At 47.4% G+C, this 24,716-nt stretch overlaps 1 protein-coding gene across 1 annotated transcript in view; it reads right to left on the bottom strand.

The window, feature by feature from the left end:
• The window catches only part of LOC143942194 (angiopoietin-related protein 5-like), a 34,583-nt gene extending 12,156 nt beyond the window's left edge, over nucleotides 1-22,427 (bottom strand). The window contains exon 1 of the mRNA XM_077463448.1: nucleotides 22,353-22,427. Coding sequence (XP_077319574.1) covers nucleotides 22,353-22,427 — 75 coding nt within the window. The remainder of the gene's footprint in view (nucleotides 1-22,352) is intronic.
• Nucleotides 22,428-24,716: the final 2,289 nt, after the last annotated feature.

The following is a 24,716-nucleotide window of genomic DNA, read 5'->3' as shown; positions in this document are numbered from 1 at the left end:
CACATAAATTCTTACCTTCCAGAAAAAAAAAATTGTAGATCTTTCAGTTATCCTCCTTCTTCTCCTTCTCCTCCTTTCAGAGTCATCCTTTTATATCACTCCAGGCTAACAATGAAGATTAACAACAACCAACGAGGTGACTGAATGAGTCTGGCGTGTCCGGCTAGAAAACCTTAAATCAGATAAGCACATGCATTTAGATTTAAATAATGTTCTCCAACAATGGACTGATCAGTATCTGTTTTTACTAAATGTGTGGATTTTTTTGTCTATTATCAATTCATCAATTATTATGTTTTCTATTGCGTTTCCATCAGGTTTAAAGAATTAAACAACGACGCACAATAAAATCCTGATCTGCCATTGCTTTATTATATACTGTGAGTTTATATATTTACAATATTTTTGTTATTAAACTTTATATTTTGTATCCATCAAATAGAATCTGTGAAAAATAAGGGAAGGAATTATTTGTGAACTACATGTTTTGATATAATTTACAATTATTTGTAAAGAACAATTTACATAATATAACATGAAAATATAAATTCTGTGGTAAAATTGTTTCGTTTAATTGTAGATAATTGTGTGCATTTCGTTCGTCCAACATTTGGGTTTACACATTTTTTTTGTGTGTGAATTTGATTTAATTAAATATTGTTAAAAGGAACAAAAACCAAACATGATAATACTGCAAAACAACATGAAAATATAAATTCTGTCGTAAAATTTTATCGTATAATTTTAGATAATTGTGGGGATTGAGTTTTTCCAACATTTGGGTTTACATTTTTTTTTGTGTGTGAATTTGATTTAATTAAATATTGTTAAAAGGAACGAAAACCAAACACGATAATACTGCAAAATAACATGAAAATATAAATTCTGTCGTAAAATTTTATCGTATAATTTTAGATAATTGTGTGGATTGAGTTTTTCCAACATTTGGGTTTACATTTTTTTTTTTTGGGGAATTTGATTTAATTAAATATTGTTAAAAGCAACAAAAACCAAACATGATAATACTGCAAAATAACATGAAAATATAAATTCTGTCGTAAAATTTTATCGTATAATTTTAGATAATTGTGTGGATTGAGTTTTTCCAACATTTGGGTTTACATATTTTTTTTCTTGTGAACTTGATTTCATTAAATATTGTTAAAAGGAACAAAAACCAAACATGATAATACTGTAATATAACATGAAAATATCAATTCTGTCATAAAATTGTATCGTCTAATTTTAGATAATTGTGTGGATTGAGTTTTTCCAACATTTGGGTTTACACATTTTTTTGTGTGTGTGAATTTGATCTAATTAAATAATGTTAAAGAGAACGAAAACCAAACATGATAATACTGCAAAATAACATGAAAATATAAATTCTGTCGTAAAAAATTTTCGTATAATTTTAGATAATTGTGTGGATTGAGTTTTTCCAACATTTGGGTTTACATTTTTTTTTTTGGGGAATTTGATTTAATTAAATATTGTTAAAAGCAACAAAAACCAAACATGATAATACTGCAAAATAACATGAAAATATAAATTCTGTCGTAAAATTTTATCGTATAATTTTAGATAATTGTGTGGATTGAGTTTTTCCAACATTTGGGTTTACATATTTTTTTTCTTGTGAACTTGATTTAATTAAATATTGTTAAAAGGAACAAAAACCAAACATGATAATACTGTAATATAACATGAAAATATCAATTCTGTCATAAAATTGTATCGTCTAATTTTAGATAATTGTGTGGATTGAGTTTTTCCAACATTTGGGTTTACACATTTTTTTGTGTGTGTGAATTTGATTTAATTAAATAATGTTAAAGAGAACGAAAACCAAACATGATAATACTGCAAAATAACATGAAAATATAAATTCTGTCGTAAAAAATGTTCGTATAATTTTAGATAATTGTGTGGATTGAGTTTTTCCAACATTTGGGTTTACATTTTTTTTTGGGGGAATTTGATTTAATTAAATATTGTTAAAAGGAACGAAAACCAAACATGATAATACTGCAAAATAACATGAAAATATAAATTCTGTCGTAAAATTTTATCGTATAATTTTAGATAATTGTGTGGATTGAGTTTTTCCAACATTTGGGTTTACATTTTTTTTTCTTGTGAACTTGATTTAATTAAATATTGCTAAAAGGAACAAAAAACAAACATGATAATACTGTAATATAACATGAAAATATCAATTCTGTCATAAAATTGTATCGTCTAATTTTAGATAATTGTGTGCATTTAGTTTTTCCAACATTTGGGTTTACACATTTTTTGGGGGGGGAATTTGATTTAATTAAATATTTTTAAAAGGAACTAAAACCAAACCTGATAATAAATAATATATTTTAGACATGTGTTTAGTTTCATTTATCTTATTTTTTTTTTAAATCTAGTTATTTTGTTTAGTTAAATTCAGTTTATTCATTCAATTCATATTTGGAATCTTCAAATTTTCTTCAAATTCACATTTTTTTTTTTCCAATTCGAAACATTTTCCAATCAGTCGAAACGAAAATGTTATATAGTTTCCAATTCGAATGCAGCAAAGTGAACAAACAAAAGAAAAATCTTCATCAAATGATTACAATGACTCTCTAACCACTTCCCGACCGGCACATGCCGATGTACTCCGGCAGAATGGCACGGACAGGCAAATGGGCGTACAGGTACGTCCCTTTAAATTTGCCGCCGTGCCATCACATGCGTGCCGGCCGGGACTTCCGTGAGTCGGATCGCGGGTCCCGCGGACTCGATCGCCGCGGGGATACCCGCGATTGTCTCATGAGGAGGAAGAACTGGGAGATACTAATGTAAACAAGCATCTTCCCATTCTGCCTAATGACAGGGTCACTGATCTCTGCTCCCTGTGATCGGAGCAGAGATCAGTGACGTGTCACACGTAGCCACACCCCCCACAGTTAGAAACACTCCCCAGGACACACTTAAACCCTACACTGCCCGCTAGTGGTTAACCCCTTCACTGCCAGTGTCATTTACACAGGAATCAGTTAATTTGTATAGCACTGATTGCTGTATGAATGACAATGGTCCCAAAAATATGTCAAAAATGTCCAATGTGTCCGCCATGATGTCGCAGTCAAGATAAAAATCGCTGATCGCCGCCATTTAAAAAAAAAATTAATAAAAATGCCAAAAAAATAACCTAGATTTTGTAAACGCTATAACTTTTGCGCAAACCAATCAATAATCGCTTATTGCATTTTTTTTTTTACCAAAAATATGTAGAAGAATACGTATCGGCCTAAACTGAGGGAAAAAAATGTTTTTTTATACATTTTTGGAGGATATTTATTATAGCGAAATGTAAAAAAAAATGTGTTTTTTTTTCAAAATTTTCGCTCTTTTTTTGTTTATAGCGCACACGCAGTCTGTGATTGCAGCAAAATGCGTAGTGAGAATTTTCGACTGGAGTTCAATGTAAAATTCGATTCGAATATCAGTTCGAATTTCCAAAATTCGGACGAATTTCGTTATGTTATTCGGGGCATTCGGTAAAATTAGTTTATATTGTAATTCGGGTATTCGGAAATATCGGAATCTTCCGAATAACGAAAAATTTGTCCGAATATTAATTCGGAACGAAAGGAACCGCACATGTCTCCGACATAAAAATACAGCAAAAATACATTGTAATGTTGCTTTTATTTTTGCGACTTTGAGGACAACTTTACATTTTTCATTCTAAACAAAAATGTCTTGTTTGTGAAAAACTGAAATAAGAGAATTTTATCAAATCTATCAAGTTTAGGGCTGAACTTTCGCAAATTCATTTTGACTTTGCATCGCTTTGCATCGCTTTGCATCGCACTGGTGATATTGCGCACTTTGGGACTCCCCCCCCCATTATAGTACACTCAAAAATGGGTTGATTATGGATCCAACGTATGGAAGATCTACAGTAGGTAGTAAGGCAGTGGCGGCCCGTGCATCAAGGGCACAAGGCTGGCAGGAGACGCACAAAGGACCCCGAGCGGAAAATGCATGGGAGCCAATGGGAGAAGGGACAAAATTAAGGCGGTTTTAGTGTGCAATGGGCTTTAATTATCTCTTAAGCCCTTGGATATTCTGACGGAAAATGTGCGATCGGACCGTTTTGTTGGATAATCCGACCATGTGTGGGCTCCATCGGACTGTTTCTGTCGGAATATTCGACCAACAACGTTTTAGAGCTGGGCTATAAAATTTTCCGACAACAAAGTCCGATCGTTTGTAGAGAATTCCGATCGCACAAAGTGCCACGCATGCTCAGATCAAATTACGACACCAAAGCTATTGGCTACCAGCCTGAACGTAGTCCCGTCGCAAGGCACGAACGTCATCACGTTCCGAACGATCGGATTTTCCGACAACTTTGTCCGACCGTGTGTGTGCAACACCACTTTCGGACAAAATCCGTCGGAATGTCCAACCGTGTGTACGGGGGGCTAAGGGTCATCAAAGCTCCATTCAACTATCCCGGACCTGTTCTCGTGCCAGAAAGAGCCCCTTATCAACCTCTTTCTCTAAAGAAGGAAAAAAAAACAGTGAGGGGTTCCCACCATCCCTGTGCTGAGTTCCTGGGTCTATACAACCGCTTTGCCCATTATGAGGGGTTCCCACCATCCCTGTGCTGAGTTCCTGGGTCTATACACCCGCTGTGCCCATTATGAGGGGTTCCCACCATCCCTGTGCTGAGTTCCTGGGTCTATACACCCGCTGTGCCCATTATGAGGGGTTCCCACCATCCCTGTGCTGAGTTCCTGGGTCTATACAACCGCTTTGCCCATTATGAGGGGTTCCCACCATCCCTGTGCTGAGTTCCTGGGTCTGTAAACCCGCTGTGTCCATTATGAGGGGTTCCCACCATCCCTGTGCTGAGTTCCCGGGTCTGTACACCCGCTGTGCCCATTATGAGGGGTTCCCACCATCCCTGTGCTGAGTTCCTGGGTCTGTACACCCACTGTGCCCATTATGAGGGGTTCCCACCATCCCTGTCCTGAGTTCCTGGGTCTATACACCCGCTGTGCCCATTATGAGGGGTTCCCACCATCCCTGTGCTGAGTTCCCGGGTCTGTACACCTGCTGTGCCCATTATGAGGGGTTCCCACCATCCCTGTGCTGAATTCCCGGGTCTGTACACCTGCTGTGCCCATTATGAGAGGTTCCCACCATCCCTGTGCTGAGTTCCCGGGTCTGTACACCCGCTGCGCCCATTATGAGAGGTTCCCACCATCCCTGTGCTGAGTACTGGGGTCTGTACACCCGCTGTGCCCATTATGAGGGGTCCCCACCTTCCTTGTGCTGTGCTGACTTCCTGGGTGAAAAAAAACAGTGTGAAAAATAAAAAATAAAAGCTGTAAAAGACACAAATAACACTCAAATACACAACAACGAAAAAATACACAATAAACCCCAAAAGAAAACAAAACTTGAAATTTGAATTTGCAACTCAAAATATTTATTCAAAACTAGAAAACTAGAATAAAACATTCACAACAAACACTGAAAGAAATAGACCAAACAATTCAAAATAATTATTAAAAACTCAAAATATTTCTTCAAAAGTCCCCATTTAAATAAATAATAAAATAAATGTTAAAAAATATTTTTTTTTCCAAAAAAAAGCAAAAAATTAAGTCCCCATTTAAATAAATAATACAATAAATGTTAAAAAATATTTTTTTTCCCAAAAAAAAAGCAAAAAATATTTATTCAAAACTAAAAAACTAGAAAAAAGAATTCACAACAAACACTGAAAGAAATAGACCAAACAATTCAAAATAATTATTAAAAACTCAAAATATTTATTCAAAAGTCCCCATTTAAATAAATAATAAAATAAATGTTAAAAAATATTTGTTTTCCAAAAAAAAAAAAGATTAATTCAGTCGTGAGGTGGACAATGGACATAGACTTGAAGAAATGTACTAATCTGGTACGTAGGTGTTTATAGGCTTTGTTAAGGGATGTCTCCTGACCATAAGTGTGATCCAGAATTTACTTGAAGCCTTAATCAGAAAACAGAGATAACGATTCCATTAGACGAATAGATAGGTTAGTGTTAGATTGTGGACGTCTGCAGATACAGAGATTTTAGTGTTAGCCCTTGTCAACACGATCAGACATTCCGACAACAAAATCCATCGGATTTCGTCTGACGGATTTTGTCCGAAACTAGTGTTGCATACACGCGGTCGGGCAAAGTTGTCGGAATATCCGATCGTTCGTAACGCGATGACGTTATTTCATTACGACGAGACTACGTAGAGGCTAGTAGCCAATAGCTTTGGTCTCGTAATTTGATCTGAGCATGCGTGGCACTTTGTCCGATCGGAATTCTCTACAAACGATCGGACAAAGTTAGATCGGATCATGCTGTCGGAAAATTTTATAGCCCAGCTCCAAAATTTGTCGGTCGGATATTTCCGACGGAAACAGTCCGATGGAGCCCACACATGGTCGGATTATGCCACAAAACGGTCCGATCGGACATTTTCCGTCGGAATATCCAAGGGCTTAAGAGATAATTGAAGCCCATTTCACACTAAAACCGCCTTCATTTTGTCCCTTCTCCCATTGACTCCCATGCATTTTCCGCTCACCATCTGCGCTTACCCTGTTTTGGTGGGGCAGCGGGTGACGGCAACGAGTGGGGTCCTTTGTGCGTCTCCTGCCGGCCTTGTGCCCTTAATGCACGGGCCGCCACTGCCTTACTACCTACTGTAGATCTTCCATACGTTGGATCCATAATCAAACCATTTTTGAGTGTACTATAATGGGGGAGGAATTTTAACACCCACCATTTTATTCTCTAGGGGCCTGTGTAAAAAAAAACATGTATATAATGTTTGGGGTTCTAAGTCATTTTCTAGCAAAAAATAAATAAAAAATTTAGATTTTTTACACATATGTGAGAAGTGCCTGTAGGTAAAGTGGTTACATTGAAATCTTAGTAGGACATAGATTTGAGGTCTAATGCACACGATCGGAATTTCCGGCCAGAAAAAGACCGATGAGAGCTTTTCATTGAAAAATGTGACCGTGTGTATGCTCCATCGGAATTTAGCTGTCCGAATTTCCGCCAGCCAGAAATTGATAGCATGTTCTCAATTTTCCCGACGGAAAAATCGGTAATTCCGATCGTGTGTATGCAATTTCCGACACGCCAAAAATCACAGATTCAACTACGAGACGGAAGCTATTGGCTACTGGCTATTGAACTTCCCTTTTCTAGTCCCGTCGTACGTGTTGTACATCACCGCGTTCTAAACTATCGGAATTTGGTGTGACCGTGTGTAGGCAAGACGGCTTGAGCCGAATTCCGTCGGGAAAACCATCAGAGCTTTTTCCGGCGAGAATTCCGATCGTGTGTACGCGGCATAAGGTTACGTTTGTTCACTAGTCGGGATCTTGGCTTATCCCTCCATATAAACAGTCTACAATGTGTCCGCTATAAAGATTTTTTCCGCCGCATTGGTTAAACAGACGTTCAGCTTGGCACATCCTTGTTCTATTTGAACAATAGAACAATAGCTCAGGATCAAGCGTTTGGGTTGAGTGACTAACCAAGTCCTTGGTTTTTGCTGACAATAAGTTCATTATGTTTGTTCTTCAGGGTCAAAGAGACCTGAATGAGGAATCCCCGAATATTGTTTATGTGCTTTAGAGTAGAAAGAGTAGTCCCTTGTAGTAGGATTGGCTTCTCTCTATGCGTCTATTAAATCATTTTGAAGAAGGACTTCTGCCAGCCTTTGGCTTTGCTTAGAGGGATGTGTATATAGACAGCTAAATATAAACCTACCATCAGAGGCGTAACTAGAATCTTCAGGGCCCCGGTGCAAGAAACCATGAAGGCCCCCCACCAAGGCCATTGCTAGGTCTACAAAAGATCTCGGGCTAGAGCCCATAGTAGTGTAGCAAGTAAAGAAAGTCATATGCTTGGTGTGTGTATATATATATATATGTCATATGCTTGGTGTGTATATATATATATATATATATATATATATATATATATATATATAAATCGTTACATATCTGAGTGCAGATCCCCCTGACATCAGGGTCCCCAGAGCCCCCCTCATTGCTTCAGGGTCCCCAGCGGGCCTCCCCTTACATCAGGGCCCCCAAAGAGTCCCCCCTACATCAGGGTTCCCAGAGAGTCCCCCCTACATCAGGGTCCCCGGAGAGTCTCCCCTACATCAGGGTCCCCAGAGAGCCCACTTACATCAGGGTCACAAGAGAGCTCCCCCTACATCAGGGTCCCTGGAGAGCCCACTTCCTACATCAGGGTCCCGGAGGGCCCACCCTTACATCAGGGTCCCCGGAGAGCTCACCCCTTACATCAGGGTCCCCAGAGAGCCCCCCTTACATCAAGGTCCCCAGAAAGCCTCCCTTTACATTAGGGTTCACAGAGAGCCCCTTTTACATCAGGGTCCCCAGAGATCTCCCTCTACATCAGGGTCCCCGCAGAGCCCATTTCCTACATCAGGGTCCCTAGAGAGCCCACTTCCTACATCAGGGTCCCCGGAGGCCCCCCTTACATCAGGGTCCCCAGAGAGCCCCCCTTACATTAGGGTCCCCAGAGAGCTCACCTCTTACATCAGGGTCCCCAGAGAGCCCCCTTACATAAGGATCCCCAGAAAGCCTCCCTTTACATTAGGGTCCCCAGAGAGCCCCCCTTACATCAGGGTCCCCAGAGATCTCCCTCTACATCAGGGTCCCTGGAGAGCCCCCTTACATTAGGGTCCCCAGAGAGCCCCACCTTACATCAGGGTCCCCGGAGAGCCCACCCCTTACATCAGGGTCCCCGGAGAGACCACCTCTTACATCAGGGTCTTCCAGAGAGCCTCCCCTTACATCTGGGTCCCCAGAGAGCCCCCCTTACATCAGGATCCCCAGAGAGCCTCCCCTTACATCAGGGTCCCCATGTTGATGGGAACAAGGGCCTCTTCCCGACAACCCTGGCCGGTGGTTGTCAGGGGTCTGCGGGCGAGGGGCTTATGGGAATTTGGAAGCCCCCTTTAACAAGGGGGCCTTGATATCCCGGCCCTCCACCCTATGTGAATGAGTATCATTATTATTATTCAGGATTTATCTAGCGCCAACAGTTTGCGCAGCGCTTTACAATATGAGGGCAGACAGTACACTTACAATACAAATCAATACAGGAGGGATCAGAGGGCCCTGCTCGTTAGAGCTTACAATCTAGAAATATGGGGTACATTGTACCCCTATCCATTCACCCCAAAAAAGTGTAAAAAATATGTGAACTGGTCTTGACAGCTGAGTGTTTCTGTCCACTCCCTCTTATGTACTTCATGAACTGCCAAACTCAGTTCTTCAGGAGCAGCACGATACATAAACTATGGCTGTGTGCCGGGATGGGTCTGCCGATAAGAGGAGTTATAAGAGTGATAAGAGTCTGCAATACTCCCTGGATGGTTCTGGAGTATAAGGCCAGTCCAGAGACAAAAATAAATCCTCTTCCAAAAGGCAAGATAGACAAACTATCGCTCCTCAGGTGAGGTGGCTGGGCTGATGCCTGGTGGATCTTAAGACTATGGATAGATTCCCTATGAAGGATGGGTATGAAGGGGAGAAACTGTGGACAGTTCAAAAAGGTCTCACCGCCTATGACACACGTCCAGTTCTCAATCCACATTAATGCATCCCATCCTGTAGTTCCGCTCCGATCCACCAACTGTCAACAACGGCTAATCCACCAGTACAAGTTGTATATCACCACCACCTCGAATTCCGTGCTGGCCCGCTAGCTACGATCCCATCTAAAATGCCCGATAAGCCTGTATCCAGTTCTAACCCCAGTAATACATAAATTGTATCAATCCCTTGCAAATTGGAAAAATTTGCATGCACATATTAAGGACTTTGCCATTGCCTTTTTCTCATATTTTTAAGATTAATTAATTAATTAATTAATTGCAAAGTCCCCCTTTGCCATGAAAATAAACCTAATCCCATAAAAAAAAAAAAAAACATTTCTACACTGCATTTGTGAAGAAGGCTTCAGGGCGCCCAAGAAAGTCCAGGAAGCGTCAGGACCGTCTCCTACAGTTGATTTAGCTACGGGATCGGGGCACCACCAGTGCAGAGGAAGGTGTCGGCTGGTGTTCAAAATGTTTGGGTGGGACGCAAACAAAATGAAAAAAAAAAAAAAAACATCAATTGCAGCCACTGCGCCCCATCAAGCGCAGCCACTGCGCCCCATCAAGCGCAGCCACTGTGCCATCAAATGCAGCCACTGTACCCATCAATTTACTCCACTGTGCCATCAAAGCAGCTACTGTACCCATCAATTGCTGACATTGTGCCCGTCAATTGCTGCCACCGTGCCCATCAATTGTTGCTACTGTGCTCCATCAATTGCTGTCAGTGTGCCCATCAATTTCTACCTTAATATTTTTTTCTAAATTTCTTGCCAACCACTTAAAACATTTACTACCCGAATTGATACACGCTGACCAGACGGGTTTTATAGTGGGATGGGAAGCCAGAGACAACTGCACCGTATCCAATGGGAACGTACACGTCATCGAATGCCTCCTTCCCTGATTTTGTCAACGGATGTGGAGAAGGTATTCGATCACCTGGATTGGGACTTTCTTAATGCTGTGCTTCAGGGAACCAGTTTAGGCCCGCATATGTTACATTGGATTTAGCCGCTTTACGTGTACCCTACCGCTCAGGTTAAGGTGAACAGTGGACTTTCCACAGAGTTCCCTATCCGGAATTGCCTGAGACAGGGATGCCACTCTCGCCCCTTCTGTTTGCACTGGTCTTTGAACCACTACTGCAGAGGGTCAGATCCAATCCAAGCATCAGAGGGGTACAGGTGGGCTCCCTTGACCACAAACTCTCTGCTTATGCTGATGGCATGTATTGAATCCCCATGTCTCACTGCCGAACCTGATGGGAGAACTGCCTGCCTATGGAGAAGTATCCAACTTTTGGTTTAACTTTACCAAGTCCGAGATCCTGCCGATCACTGTCCCCTCACCTTTAGCGGCCTCCCTGAAGGGATCTTTCCCTTTTACGTGGTCATCCCCGCTATGAAATATCTAGGTGTCCAGCTTACAGACTCGACTAGACTCCCTATACTCTCACAATTACGCTCCCTTATTTAAGAAGATCTGTGAAGATCTGCAGACCTGGGACAAGGCGTTATTTACGTAGGTTGGCCGGACAAACATTCTAAAAATGACTATACTGCCCCACATCCTTTTCATGCTGCAAATGATACCAATGCATTTACCCAAGCGCTTCTTTATGGAACTTTGCAGCCTCTTTATTATGTTTGTGTGGGGTGGCAAGAAGCCACGTCTTGCCATGGCGACACTTCAAAGATCAAATCTAAGGGGGGCGGGGGGTGTCTGGGCATACCTAACATATTTCAATACCACCAGGCGATTGCCCTGCAGCATATTTTAAATTGGAAGTTCCACACACCCTTTAAGCTATGGGTTCCCCTGGAAAAAAACATGGCGGGCCGGGATTTGTCCTGGGTCCCCGCGGAAGACAGTGGGCTCTCTGACTGGGTCTCCCCATTAACAGTACACTCCCTGAAGATTTGGGACAGAATGAATGTCCGTTTAGCTTTGGCTCCGTGGACATCTCCACTGGCACCTATAGGCGGGTACCCATGGTTTCCACCCGGGGAGCAGGTGGCTTCTCTTGGAACCTGGGAAAGCGACGGGGTTGTTAGCATGGCAAGATTCGTGGAGGGGGGCTCGTGGACGTCACTAGCCACTCTGCGAGAACGATATGGTAGCTTCCCCTTTGATTTCTAGATGCACCGCCAGTTAGAGACTTTTATAGCCAAATGTCACAGACAAGCACAGATCAGAACCACTGTAACGGAATTTGAAAGTATGTGGACAACTGCAGATCCCCTGCCCCATATGATCTTGGCTCTATATGGGATGTTAGAGACAGCAACAACTAGCCCCAATCCCCTCAACGTAAAAGAATAGGGATCTCCAATTTGAAATCTGAGGAGAAGCTCCACCACCTATATCGCCTGACTCACTCGAGCTCAATAGATTATAGGACCCAAGAAAACAATTATAATATCCTATCGAGAATTTTCCTCACTGCTTCCGACAGGTGCTGGGTGGAGGGGGTGTTGAATGAAGGGAACATCCCTTCCACATTTGGTGGGAGTGCTCAGTGCTAACACCATTTTGGACTATGGTTGGCAAACACATATCAGATGGTCTGGGTATAGATATCCCAGCTCTGCCAAATCACTTTCTCCTCCACATCCCCCCCCCCATGCCCCTGTCTTGCTACAAACAAAGTGCTCTTCACCTCAATGCAGCAAAACGCCTAATTCCAATACACTGGAAAAGGTTGCATATTCCAAGCAAGCCTCAATTGGTTGAGAAATGTGGAGGAAATCATGGAAGCAGAGAGCTGGGTCGCCACCCGTAGAGATACACGCAAGCGATTCAAGCTTACATGGGCAGCCTGGAAAACCCACGTACATGACACACAACTATAGCCTCATCTAGTTTAGACATTGCATTACTTACTTTAGCGGATTCTTCCTTTGAGAGACTTGTCCACGCGACCCATCCTTCAACAACTACAGGCTCTAGATAAAGTAGACCCAATACATCAACGAATCCGGTGAGAATTATTTCACTTATATCCTTCTCCTTCCCTATGTATTTTTCCTACTATTTTTCTTCGCCCTCTTTTTTCTGATTGTTATGTTTTTGCCTTATTACACCCTTAGAGTCCATTCACACAGGGGCAACACAACTTGTAGACGACTTGAGTCAGGCAACTTGGACACGACTTGAGTTAAGATCACAGCGCGACTTGGGACGACTTCAAAACGACTTGTGATGACTTCAAGCGCGACTTGGGACGACTTACAAGTCGCCCCAGGCCAGGCGACTTTTGCCGCGGCCAAGCAGAGAATGAGCTCAAGGGGAACTCCACGCCAAATTTCTGAAAAAAATTTGGCGTGGGTTCCCCCTCCGAGAGCATACCAGGCCCTTAGGTCTGGTATGGATTCCAAGGGGAACCCCCTACGCCGAAAAAACGGCGTGGGGGTCCCCCCCAGATCCACACCAGACCCTTATCCGAGCACGCTACCCGGCCGGCCAGGAAAGGGGGTGGGGACGAGCGGGCGCCCCCCCCCCCTCCTGAGCCGTACCAGGCCGCGTGCCCTCGACATGGGGGGGTGCCTTGGGGGAGGGGGGGGCGTGCGGCCCCCCCACCCCAAAGCACCTTGTCCCCATGTCGATGAGGACAAGGGCCTCTTCCCGACAACCCTGGCCGTTGGTTGTCGGGGTCTGCGGGCGGGGGGCTTATCGGAATCCGGGAGCCCCCTTTAATAAGGGGGCCCCCGGATACCGGCCCCCCACCCTATGTGAATGAGTATGGGGTACAATGTACCCCTACCCATTCACCTGTGAAATAAAGTACAAAAAAAAACACAACACAGGGAAAAAATATTTTATTGCACAGCTCCGGGGGTCTTCCGTCTTCGGGGGTCTTCTCGCCGGACTCCTCCGCTATCTTCTTGTAGCTCTTTTGCTAGCGGAGGAGTTCGGCTTTCTTCCTCCCCGCCGCCGGCCTCTTCTTCCGACTTCGGGGGTCTTGTCCCCCCTCTTCGGTTCTTCTGCCGGGCCACCGCGCCTTCTTATAGCTCTTTTACAGGCGGTGGCCCGGTCTTCTGACGCCGCCGTCACCGCCGCCGCCGCCGCCGCCGCCGCCTTCCGTTCTTCTCCTTCTTCTTCTCCTGGAGATGTTGACTCGACGAGCTCTCCGGCCACAATGCCAAAGACGCGCTCCGCTGCCACTTATATAGGGACAATGGGGCGGTGTCACATGGGTTGATGTCACATGGTAAGGAGGCGGGGTCACCATGTGACATCAACCCATGTGACCAACCCATGTGACATCAACCCATGTGACACCGCCCCATTGTCCCTATATAAGTGGCAGCGGAGCGCGTCTTTGGCATTGTGGCCGGAGAGCTCGTCGAGTCAACACCTCCAGGAGAAGAAGAAGGAGAAGAACGGAAGGCGGCGGCGGCGTCAGAAGACCGGGCCACCGCCTGTAAAAGAGCTATAAGAAGGCGCGGTGGCCCGGCAGAAGAACCGAAGAGGGGGGACAAGACCCCCGAAGTCGGAAGAAGAGGCCGGCGGCGGGGAGGAAGAAAGCCGGACTCCTCCGCTAGCAAAAGAGCTACAAGAAGATAGCGGAGGAGTCCGGCGAGAAGACCCCCGAAGACGGAAGACCCCCGGAGCTGTGCAATAAAATATTTTTTCCCTGTGTTGTGTTTTTTTTTGTACTTTATTTCACAGGTGAATGGGTAGGGGTACATTGTACCCCATACTCATTCACATAGGGTGGGGGGCCGGTATCCGGGGGCCCCCTTATTAAAGGGGGCTCCCGGATTCCGATAAGCCCCCCGCCCGCAGACCCCGACAACCAACGGCCAGGGTTGTCGGGAAGAGGCCCTTGTCCTCATCGACATGGGGACAAGGTGCTTTGGGGTGGGGGGGCCGCACGCCCCCCCTCCCCCAAGGCACCCCCCCATGTCGAGGGCACGCGGCCTGGTACGGCTCAGGAGGGGGGGGGGCGCCCGCTCGTCCCCACCCCCTTTCCTGGCCGGCCGGGTAGCATGCTCGGATAAGGGTCTGGTGTGGATCTGGGGGGGACCCCCACGCCGTTTTTTCGGCGTAGGGGGTTCCCCTTGGAATCCATACCAGACCTAAGGGCCTGGTATGCTCTCGGAGGGGGAACCCACGCCCAATTTTTTTCAGAAATTTGGCGTGGAGTTCCCCCTTGAGAGCTGATAATTCTGTCAGAGTCGCCTCCGTATAGACGGAGATCCGACTTGGAGGCGATCTCCATTGAAATCAATGGGTACCGGTCGCCTACAAGTCGGATAGAAGTAGTACAGGAACCTTTTCTGAAGTCGGAGCGACTTCAGTAGTGTGCATTAAGACGGCTCTCATTCACTTACATTGCTTTTTAAATGTTGTCCGACCTGAGGCGACCTGAGGCGACTAGGGGCGACCTGAAGTCGGATCAGGAGTTGCCCCTGTGTGAATGGGCTCTTAGGATACCTGTGTATCCACTTTTGAGCTACCTAAACGACCACCAGGTTTCGGTCCAGCCTAGGTTTCGGTTTCAGTCCAGCCTAGGTACCTAGGGTCCCCAGAGAGCCTCCCCTTACATCAAGGTCCCCAGAGAGCCCCCTTACATTAGGGTCCCCAGAGAGCTTACATTAGGGTCCCCAGAGAGCCTCCCCCTTAAAATCAGGGTCCCCAGAGAGATTCCCACTTCCATCAGGGTCCCCAGAGAGCCCCCCTTAAATCAGGGTCCACAGAGAGCCTCTCCATACATCAGGGTCCCCAGAGAGCGCCCCTTACATTAGGGTCCCCAAAAAGCTTACATTAGGGTCCCCAGAGAGCCCCCCTTACAATAGGGTCCCCAGAGAGCTGTCCCCTTAAAATCAGGGTCCCCAGAGAGCCTCCCCCTTGAAATCAGGGTCCCCAGAGAGCTTCCCACTTCCACCAGGGTCCCCAGAGAGCCCCCCCCCCCACTTACATCAGGGTTCCAGAGAGCCCCCCTTACACCAGGGTCCCCAGAGAGCTGCCCCCTTAAATCAGGGTCCCCAGAGAGCCTCCCCTTACATCAAGGTCCCCAGAGAGCCCCCCTTACATTAGGGTCCCCAGAGAGCTTACATTAGGGTCCCCAGAGAGCCTCCCCCTTAAAATCAGGGTCCCCAGAGAGCTTCCCACTTAAAATTAGGGTCCCCAGAGAGCTTCCCACTTAAAATTAGGGTCCATAGAGAGCTTCCCACTTAAAATCAGGGTCCCCAGAGAGCCCCCTTTCATTAGTGTCCCCAGGGAGCTGCCCCCTTAAATCAGGGTCCCCAGAGAGCCTCACCCTTAAAATCAGGGTCCCCAGAGAGCCTTCCCCTTAAAATCAGGGTCCCCAGAGAGCTTCCCACTTCCACTAGGGTCCCCAGAGAGCCCCCCACCCCCACTTACATCTGGGTTCCCAGAGAGCACCCTTACACCAGGGTCTTCAGAGAGCTGCCCCCTTAAATCAGGGTCCCCAGAGAGCCTCCCCCTTAAAATCAGGGTCCACAGAGAGCCTCCCCCTTACATCAGGGTCCCCAGAGAGCCCCCCGCTACTTACATCAGGGTTCCCAGAGAGCCCCCCTTACATTAGGGTCCCCAGAGAGCTGGCCCCTTAAATCAGGGTCCCCAGAGAGCCTCCCCCTTAAAATCAGGGTCCCCAGAGAGATTCCCACTTCCATCAGGGACCCCAGAGAGCCCCCCCACTTACATCAGGGTTCCCAGAGAGCCCCCCTTAAATCAGGGTCCCCAGAGAGCCTCTCCTTACATCAGGGTCCTCAGAGAGCGCCCCTTACATTAGGGTCCCCAGAGAGCCTCCCCCTTAAAGTCAGGGTCCCCAGAGTGCCCCCCTTACATTAGGGTCCCCCTTTACATTAGGGTCCCCAGAGAGCTGCCCCCTTAAGTAAGGGTCCCCAGAGAGCCTCCCCCTTAAAATCAGGGTCCCCAGAGAGCTTCCCACTTCCACCAGGGTCCCCAGAGAGCCCCCCCCACTTACATCAGGGTTCTCAGAGGGCCCCCTTACATCAGGGTCCCCAGAGAGCTGCCCCCTTAAATCAGGGTCCCCAGAGAGCCTCCCCCATAAATCAAGGTCCTCAGGGAGCTTGTCACTTCCACCAGGATCCCCAGAGAGCCCCCCCACTTAAATCATGGTTCCCAGAGAGCCCCCATTACATCAGGGCCCCCAGAGAGCTCCCCTATCTTTATATATTGTACAGGATATCGTGGCTGGGTCCTGGAAGGACGCTATGTTTCCCCTCTGTTTGGTTTGTGGTCCCTTTAAGGGAATAAAATTGATTAACCCACCTGTCAGAGGAAAAAACAGGAAAAACAAGACAGGAAGTGGTAGATGGGTGTGGAGGAGTGTAGAGGACATGGTGGATGGTGTTTGGTTTTTGGGTTGCAGCAACAGAAGTGGACAGCAGTGTCCTGCCTGGAAGCCTCCTGGCAGGTGAAGCTACCTGCCATAAAAGATCAAGTACTGTGATTGAGACAGCTATACTGAACTTTGCAAGTCGGTGAGACTAAAAACCTTTTCCTTTTGTTTTTGGGCTGCTGTAAAGCTGTTTAAGTTTAATAAACCCCTTGTTGTGTGAAAAGCCTGTGTCCTGCGATCTTGCTGGTGCCCCCTGAACATTACAAGTGGTGCTCGAATGCGGGCAGGACAAAGTAACAGGCGTTTTTTTTTTGCATTGGATTTAAACTGACATTTAAAGGGACAGTACAGTGACTTTATGTCCTGGGTTAAAGCTGCACAACTGTTGAAAGCTGAAACAATGGAGGAGCTAATTAAACAGCTGTCCTTGACTAATATGCAAGCGAAGACTCGCCATGAGGAAGCTAATCAGCGCTTAGCAACCCAGCTGGAGGTACAAAAAACGCACCACAATGAGGCGCTGGCTCTGCAGCAAGAAAATACTCGCCTGTTGGTGGCCCAGTTAGCAGCCCAGCAAGCGAACCAACAAGGGGTTATGCAGGCTCAGATGGCTGCCTTAAAAGAAGCAGTGCAGCAGCTTTCTCAGGGCCGTGAACAAGTGGCCATTGCCCCTGGCAACCAGGTGACCATAAGGGCAGAAATTGTCCCTGAGTGATGATGTAGAGGCGTTTCTGGCTACATTTGAGAGGACGGCAGAGAGAGAGAAGGGTGGCCCCAGGACCAGTGGGCCGGCTTAATTGCTCCTTTCCTCACCGGAGATCCTCAAAAAGCCTATTTCGACCTACCACCAGAAGACGCTAAAGACTATCAAAAACTAAAGGCAGAAATACTGGCTCGGTTGGGGGTGACTACGGCCCAACGAGTGCACCAATGGAAGTATCATCCAGATCGGCCACCGCGATCTCAAATGCATGACCTGGTGCAACTAGTAAAAAAATGGCTGCAGCCCGAAGTGTTGTCTGGCCCCCAAATTGTGGAGCGGGTCATGCTGGACTGATACTTGAGGTCACTGCCAGACGACCTTCAACGGTGGGTCAGCCATGGAGACCCCAAAACGGTGAACCTCCTTGTCGAGATGGTGGAACGATATACAGTGGTGGAGGATCTGCTTGGCCCTACCAAGCGTCAAGGGCCCAGTCTGCCACGGCCTTTCCGACCAACTGCCGCCCTTCGAAAGGATGTCCCCAGGAGCCCTGGAACCAACACCCCGGAAGGCCAAGAGTCACACCCGTTAGCCCCACAGCGACCTGTTCCTGTTCGGAGAGGAGGGGATGCACAATGTTGGCGATGTCATACCTGGGGCCATACACAGGCCCACTGCCCATTGCAGGAAGAGCCAATGGAATGCGGGGTCCTTCGAAGGGGGTCTTTTTATGCCCATAAAGCCTGTACAACACATCTTGACCTTGGAGAGGGGAAATTTGAGTGTGAAGTCCAAGTGAACCACCACCCTGCACGGGCTTTGCTGGACTCTGGAAGCATGGTAACCCTGGTTCACCCTAAAGTAATTGGGAAGATCGGTCCGGTAAGCAAAATTTTACGGGTTGTGTGCATTCATGGGGACACTAGAGAGTACCCTCTCATCTCGGTGTCCATCTCCACAGCATGTGGCACTGGTACTCAAGAGGTGGGGGTGGTAAAGAACTTGGTACATGACGTTATCATAGGATGAGACTGTCCGTTATTTGCAAAACCGTGGGGACAAGGAGACCTATCTGAAAGGTTCAGAGACTGGGAAGAAACTAGTCCCCCCTGTTCCTGTTGTTGAGGGTAATAACCCTGAGATGCCGCATGTTCGTAATATGGACCCGGTTAATAAAAATGCCAAGGATTTGGTTAATGGTGATGAAAGTAGTGCTGATACTGTTAAGGATGTCAAAATGTGGGGTTCACAGACCTACCTGAACACTGAGGGGGGAACCTTCCCTGCTTCAGGTAATGCTGGGTGAAGAGGATGAGGAAGTGGCCTCTACCCCTGCCTTGCCAGATTTGGGTGTTCCCCAGGGGGCATTTGGTACTGCTCAGATGCAGGACCCCACTTTGGCCAGGGCCCCGGAACAGGTTGTAGTAATAAATGAGGAGCCCCAAGAGCCAGGTGCGAATGAGCGGTGGCCACATTTTGCAATATGTAATGAATTGCTTTATCGGGTTACAAAAGTGAGAGAAAATGTGGTAGAACAATTATTGGTAACCCAACATTATAGACCTGGCCCATGATGATGTTTTAGGGGGACACCTGGGAGTTGAAAAGACAGAGGCACGGATCGCCGACCGGTTTTACTGGCCAGGCTTGAAAGCAGAGGTAAGGAGATACTGTACCTCTTGTCCCACCTGTCAGTTGACCGCTTCGGCGACCCATTTCCGGAGCCCGTTGGTCCCTCTGCCCATAATTGAGGTCCCGTTCGAGAGGATAGCCATGGATATAGTGGGTCCCTTGGGAAAGTCGGCTCGAGGTCCTTCTTACATACTAGTGATCCTCGACTATGCCACTCGATATCCTGAGGCGCTACCCCTGCGGAATACCTCCTCTAAGACTATTGCCCGGTAACTATTCCAGTTGTTTACATGGACAGGTTTTCCCAAGGAAATACTCACAGATCAGGGCACCCCGTTTATGTCGAAGGTTATGGCTGATGTGTGCAAACTGTTCCGGATTAAACCGCTGCGCACTTCGGTCTACCATCCCCAAACAGATGGATTGGTAGAACGTTTTAATAAGACCCTTAAGTCTATGCTCAAGAGAGTGGTACAAAGGGATGGGAAAGACTGGGACTGCCTGTTACCAGCTCTCCTGTTTGCTATCCGAGAAGTGCCCCAGGCCTCCACTGGGTTTTCGCCCTTTGAATTGGTATATGGGCGGAGACCTCGCGGACTACTGGACTTTGTTAAAGAAGAATGGGAAAGAGCTGTGTGAAGTTGGCACCCCATGTTTGTAAAATCTGAATAAAAATATACCATTCGTTTGTGCTGATTTATACCGCAAAAATTAGCGTTTGTGCCGGTTCGGTTTCTGAGCTATTAAACATTCAATGTAATGCAAGCCCCGCCCACTTTGCACCCCATGTTCTTGAATTTTAAAAAACGAACGCGCCATTCGTTTGTGCCGCATTTGTGCTGATTTGTGCCGCAAAAATAAACGTTTTTGCCGCTTTGGTTTCGGAGATATTGTGCGTTTATAGATGCTGAAACCCCGTCCCATATTGCTGAATTTAAAAAAAAAAAGCAGCACAGACGAATGGCGTGTTTGTTTTTAATATTCAGCTGGTTTGTTCGTGGTTTGTGCAGATTTGGTGGATATTGTACATGTTTTACTCCCACATGGATCCCCCCTTCCGATTCTCTAGCACTGACTGGAAGAACAGACGGAGGAGGAAATCTGGGGAGGGGGAGGGCACAGCTGGCGCTGGCTGGCGCCATTAAAAACAAACGCCCCATTTTTTTTTGTTTTGTTTTTTTTAACTCACAATATCTCCGCAACCAAAACGGCACAAATGTTTATTTTTGCAGCACAAACGTAGCACAAACAAATGGCGCGTTTGTTTTTAAAATTCAGCAACATGGGGTACAAAGTGGGCGGGGTTGCAGCAACTATAACGCACAATATCTCCGAAACCAAAGTGGCACAAACATTTATTTTTGTGGCACAAATGAATGGCACATTTGTTTTTAAAATTCAAGAACATGGGGTGCAAATTGGGTGGAGTTTCAGCAACTATAACGCACAATATCTCCGCAACCAAAGCGGCACAAACGTTTATTTTTGCTGCACAAACCAGCACAAACGCGGCACAAACGAATGGCGTGGCCGTTTTTAAAATTCAAGAATATGGGATGCAAAGTGGGCAGGGCTTGCATTACATTGAATGTTTAATATCTCAGAAACCGAACCGGCACAAACGCTAATTTTTGCGCCACAAATCAGCACAAACGAATGGTATATTTTTATTCAGGTTTTACAAACATGGGGTGCCAACTTCACACCGCTCCAGAGAGAGGTTGGAAATTGACAGATAATAATCTCTCTGCTCTCTTGGCTCCCGGCTCTCCCATGCTGCCCATCGCACTACTGCAGAGAGGGTAGTGGGCCAGATTCCCACCTACCCAAACGCTGGAGTTCCATATCAGAGAAATCCATGCCCTAAGCCTCACTGGCAGCGCTGATTAGAAAAGAGTGGGTAGCAAAGTCACGCGAATGGCGGGGCCCCTGCAAGGGTACAAAACAACCCTTCTGCCCCTGCCAAAGCTGTCGGTTTTTGATGTGTGCAACAGAACCTACATGCAGCGCTCAGAGAAGGTAACGTCTGCTGCCTGGACTCCGTCGACCGAGGACGTGGATTTCAAAACCAGTTTGCCGATGCGAAAGGCCGCCAAAAAATGCCCATGAGAAAGCCACTTGGAAGAGGAGGGTCTCGAACAGGGAAAAGCAAATGGACAGCAAGAAGGAAAGGATACCAAAGAGAATAGGGAGGGAAACTGGACGCTGGAAATCGAGGGAATGAGTTGTACAGCTCCAACCCCACAGAACCCAACGGGTGGGAAACACCTTTGTGGTGTCCCCTCACCCAAGGAGCTGAAACCAGAACAACAAAGCAGACATAGCCGACTAAACCGTGGAACCAGAAGAATCTTTTTGTAGTAAATAAATAAGGTAAGAAAATAAAGCCATGCATCTTTCCTGTAAAGACAGGATGGAAATCTCACTACACCTGGACCCATTTGTCCCATTTGACAGTACGACGCCTGCATCCAAGGGGACAGTGACGCCCGTAGGAGATCAAGCAAACTTCGGAAACAAGGTTCCACAGGTAGGCCATACAGGGGAAGCCCTCCAGGGAAGCAGACGGGGAGAGGGCGTGGAAACGATCGAGCTGTGAACGAGAGAGAGAGGATCAGCAATATTATTAGCAGTTCCAGGGACATGCCTAGCTCTAAAGCAAAACGTTAAACTGAAGGCACTTTAAAACCAAAAAACGCAGCAACGACACGACAGGAGGGCATCTGGCAGACTGTTGACTGACCACCTGCACCACGTTCATGTTATCGGACCAGAAAACCATCTGGCGATTACGCAACTGCTTCCCCCCAACACTCAATGGTGACAATCAGAGCTCCAGCAGTGTGAGGTTGCCCAAAAGATCCATGCAGGCCCATGAGGCCAGCCAACAAGGGGAGCGGCCAGCAGACCGCTCCCCTTGGAAAAAGGCACCGAAAACACAGGAGCCTGCCTCATCAGTGTATAGCTCCAGCTGTAAGTTCAGTACCTCCTCCAGCAACCAACAAGACTGCCCGTTGTAGGACTGGAGAAAGGATAGCCACATCCTCAAGTCATCCCGCATGGTGGTGGGGGGCAGCCACTCCCTTTGTGGCCTATGCAAAGCGTCTACAGAAAGCGCGCCCCCCCCCCCATGCAGATGATGCGGCATGCAAAGACCACGTGACCCAGCAAAGACTGAAGTTGTTTCACTGGGCAGCCAGAAAACCATCTCCATGGTGTTGATTTCAATACCCAAGAAGGCCAGAACCTTCACAGGGCCCTCAGTCTTGTCAACTGACACCGGGATGGAAAACCATTTGCCGTTGTCAGCTGGGCCCACAAAGAGGAAGCCATCCAAATGGTGTAATACAGAATGCAAACCAGCTGCCTGGACAACTACCCATTCAAGTAAACTACTGAAAAGTAAAAAAAAAATAACAAAAAATGGCACAGCCCATGGGAAGGCACATGTCAAAGTAGCCTCCCTGAAAATAGTATCCCAGCAGGTGGAAGCATTTCAGGTGGACCGGGAAGAGGCGGACTCAATGTCCGCCTTGGCCAGCAAGGCCGAAGGACCAGCCACTCTGATCAAGTGGAGCGCCTTGTCAATGCCATCATTGACCGAGGAGCCAGAAGGATAGGGCAAGTGGTGGATAAGGTGGAATTTTCCCTCAGCCCTTTTGGGGACCACACCGAAGGGGGAAACAACTCGGGTTGTGGAAAGGGGGGAAATCAAACGGGCCCGCCATGCGCCCCAAGTCCAATTCCTTCTGGAGATTCTCGGCCACCACAGACTTCAATTGAACGCTCATTTTCAAATTGGGTGCCATGGTCGGCACATCTGAAGGAGTAAAGGGGATCCAAAAACCACGGTTTAAACCATCCCTTAAGATCAAGGCTTCTCTATGGAGTACCGGTCTAGCCAGGGAAGCTTCTCTGAGACAATCACCGGGGTCCTCCGGTTTAGAAATTTCAGGCTTGGCCCCAGCCGGGAAATAGGTTGTTTTCCCTTTCGGAAGCACCGGCTGGCTGGGTGAGCAGCCCCGCAAAGTGAGCAGTCGTGTTTAAAACCGCACACAGTGTACCACTTCAAGTGGCTCTCATTGAATAGCCAGCATAGACCTTTTTGGGGGGCAGCCGATGCTCCGGAGGGATCGCCAAGCTGGGGACTGAAAGGAAAAAGGCCTGTGGGGGCACATGAGCTATAACCACAGACTACCGTCCGGGCAATCAAAGCAGAACTCCTTACTTGATGACATTTTTTGATGGAACTGTGTGTCGTAGTGGAACCAACACTGGCCCCCATACACTTTGTAGGCACCACAAATGAGATCAAGGTAGCAAAAATGTGATGCAGCTAACTCCGGAAAATGCTCAGAAAGCACTCCCAGCGTAAGCACAGAACCCCTGCAGCCAGTTCCCGAATATCCAAGGAAGCTGCTGCGCAGCAGGCAGGGGCAAGATTGCATTGGCATGCCCACAATGGGAATCTCCCACCCTGCTGGGCGCAGGGAGATGGTGGGGCGAGGCTGTGGAAGCAGGCGTCTGGAAGGAAGCTGGGTGCAGGGGGACGTGGATCAGCAGCAGGGGGGGAGCGGCATGGGCAGCTCTAACATCCCTCACCCAGGTGGGTACACTGCAGGGGGTGAGTGACATGTACATCCTTGCCATCCCCCACCCAGCCGGGTGCAGGGGATGGCAGGGATGTACATGCCACAGGGATATGTGGATGCAAAGTGGATCTGGCAGAGGAAGAGCGGAGAGTATCAAAATTTGACTCTTCAACCCTGCTGGGCGCAGGCAGAGACACTGGCAGTGACACGCCAGCAGATCCAAGTAGTGTGGGGGAAGAAGGATGTGAGGCCCATGCAGCAGCTCCGGGTGGCATCCCCACCCCCCGGGGGGAACCAAGGACAGCGGTAACCGGCACCCACAAGCAGTGAGCAGGGGCGGAGCCCAAACAGACCACCGGAGGACTCTTGGACTCTGGGAGCGGGCCGGGCAAGAGGAGTCCCGGCCCGGGCTGTGTACAAATGGTGGGGGGGACCCGCCAGGGAGAGTTTCTGCAGCGGGTGGCAGCGGGGGGGGGGGGGAGAGCCAGGATCAGTAGCCACAGCAGCTCCAGGGGGACGTGGGGGGTGGGTGGTGGAAGGGGAATAGGAAGGCCTTGAAGGAATGGGGCTCAGACGGGAAGCAGGATGGGTGCGTCTGCTGGCCCTAGCATCCGGGGGTCTCCCGTAGGTGGCAGTGGAGGGGGGGACATCTCAACTGTAAGGAGACAGAAAAGCCGTTCAGCCTGACCTTGGAGGGCCAGCTTGTGGACCCTGGCCAACAAAATGTTAGTGTCCATGGCCAGAGGTGCAGTGTCCAC

This window comes from Lithobates pipiens, unplaced genomic scaffold (assembly GCF_037356315.1).
Source record: "Lithobates pipiens isolate NorthernLeopardFrog02 unplaced genomic scaffold, aLitPip1_a1.2 Scaffold_30, whole genome shotgun sequence".
Taxonomy (NCBI): domain Eukaryota; kingdom Metazoa; phylum Chordata; class Amphibia; order Anura; family Ranidae; genus Lithobates; species Lithobates pipiens.
Note: the sequence above shows the minus strand (reverse complement) of the source record. Positions and strands in the feature narration are given on the sequence as shown.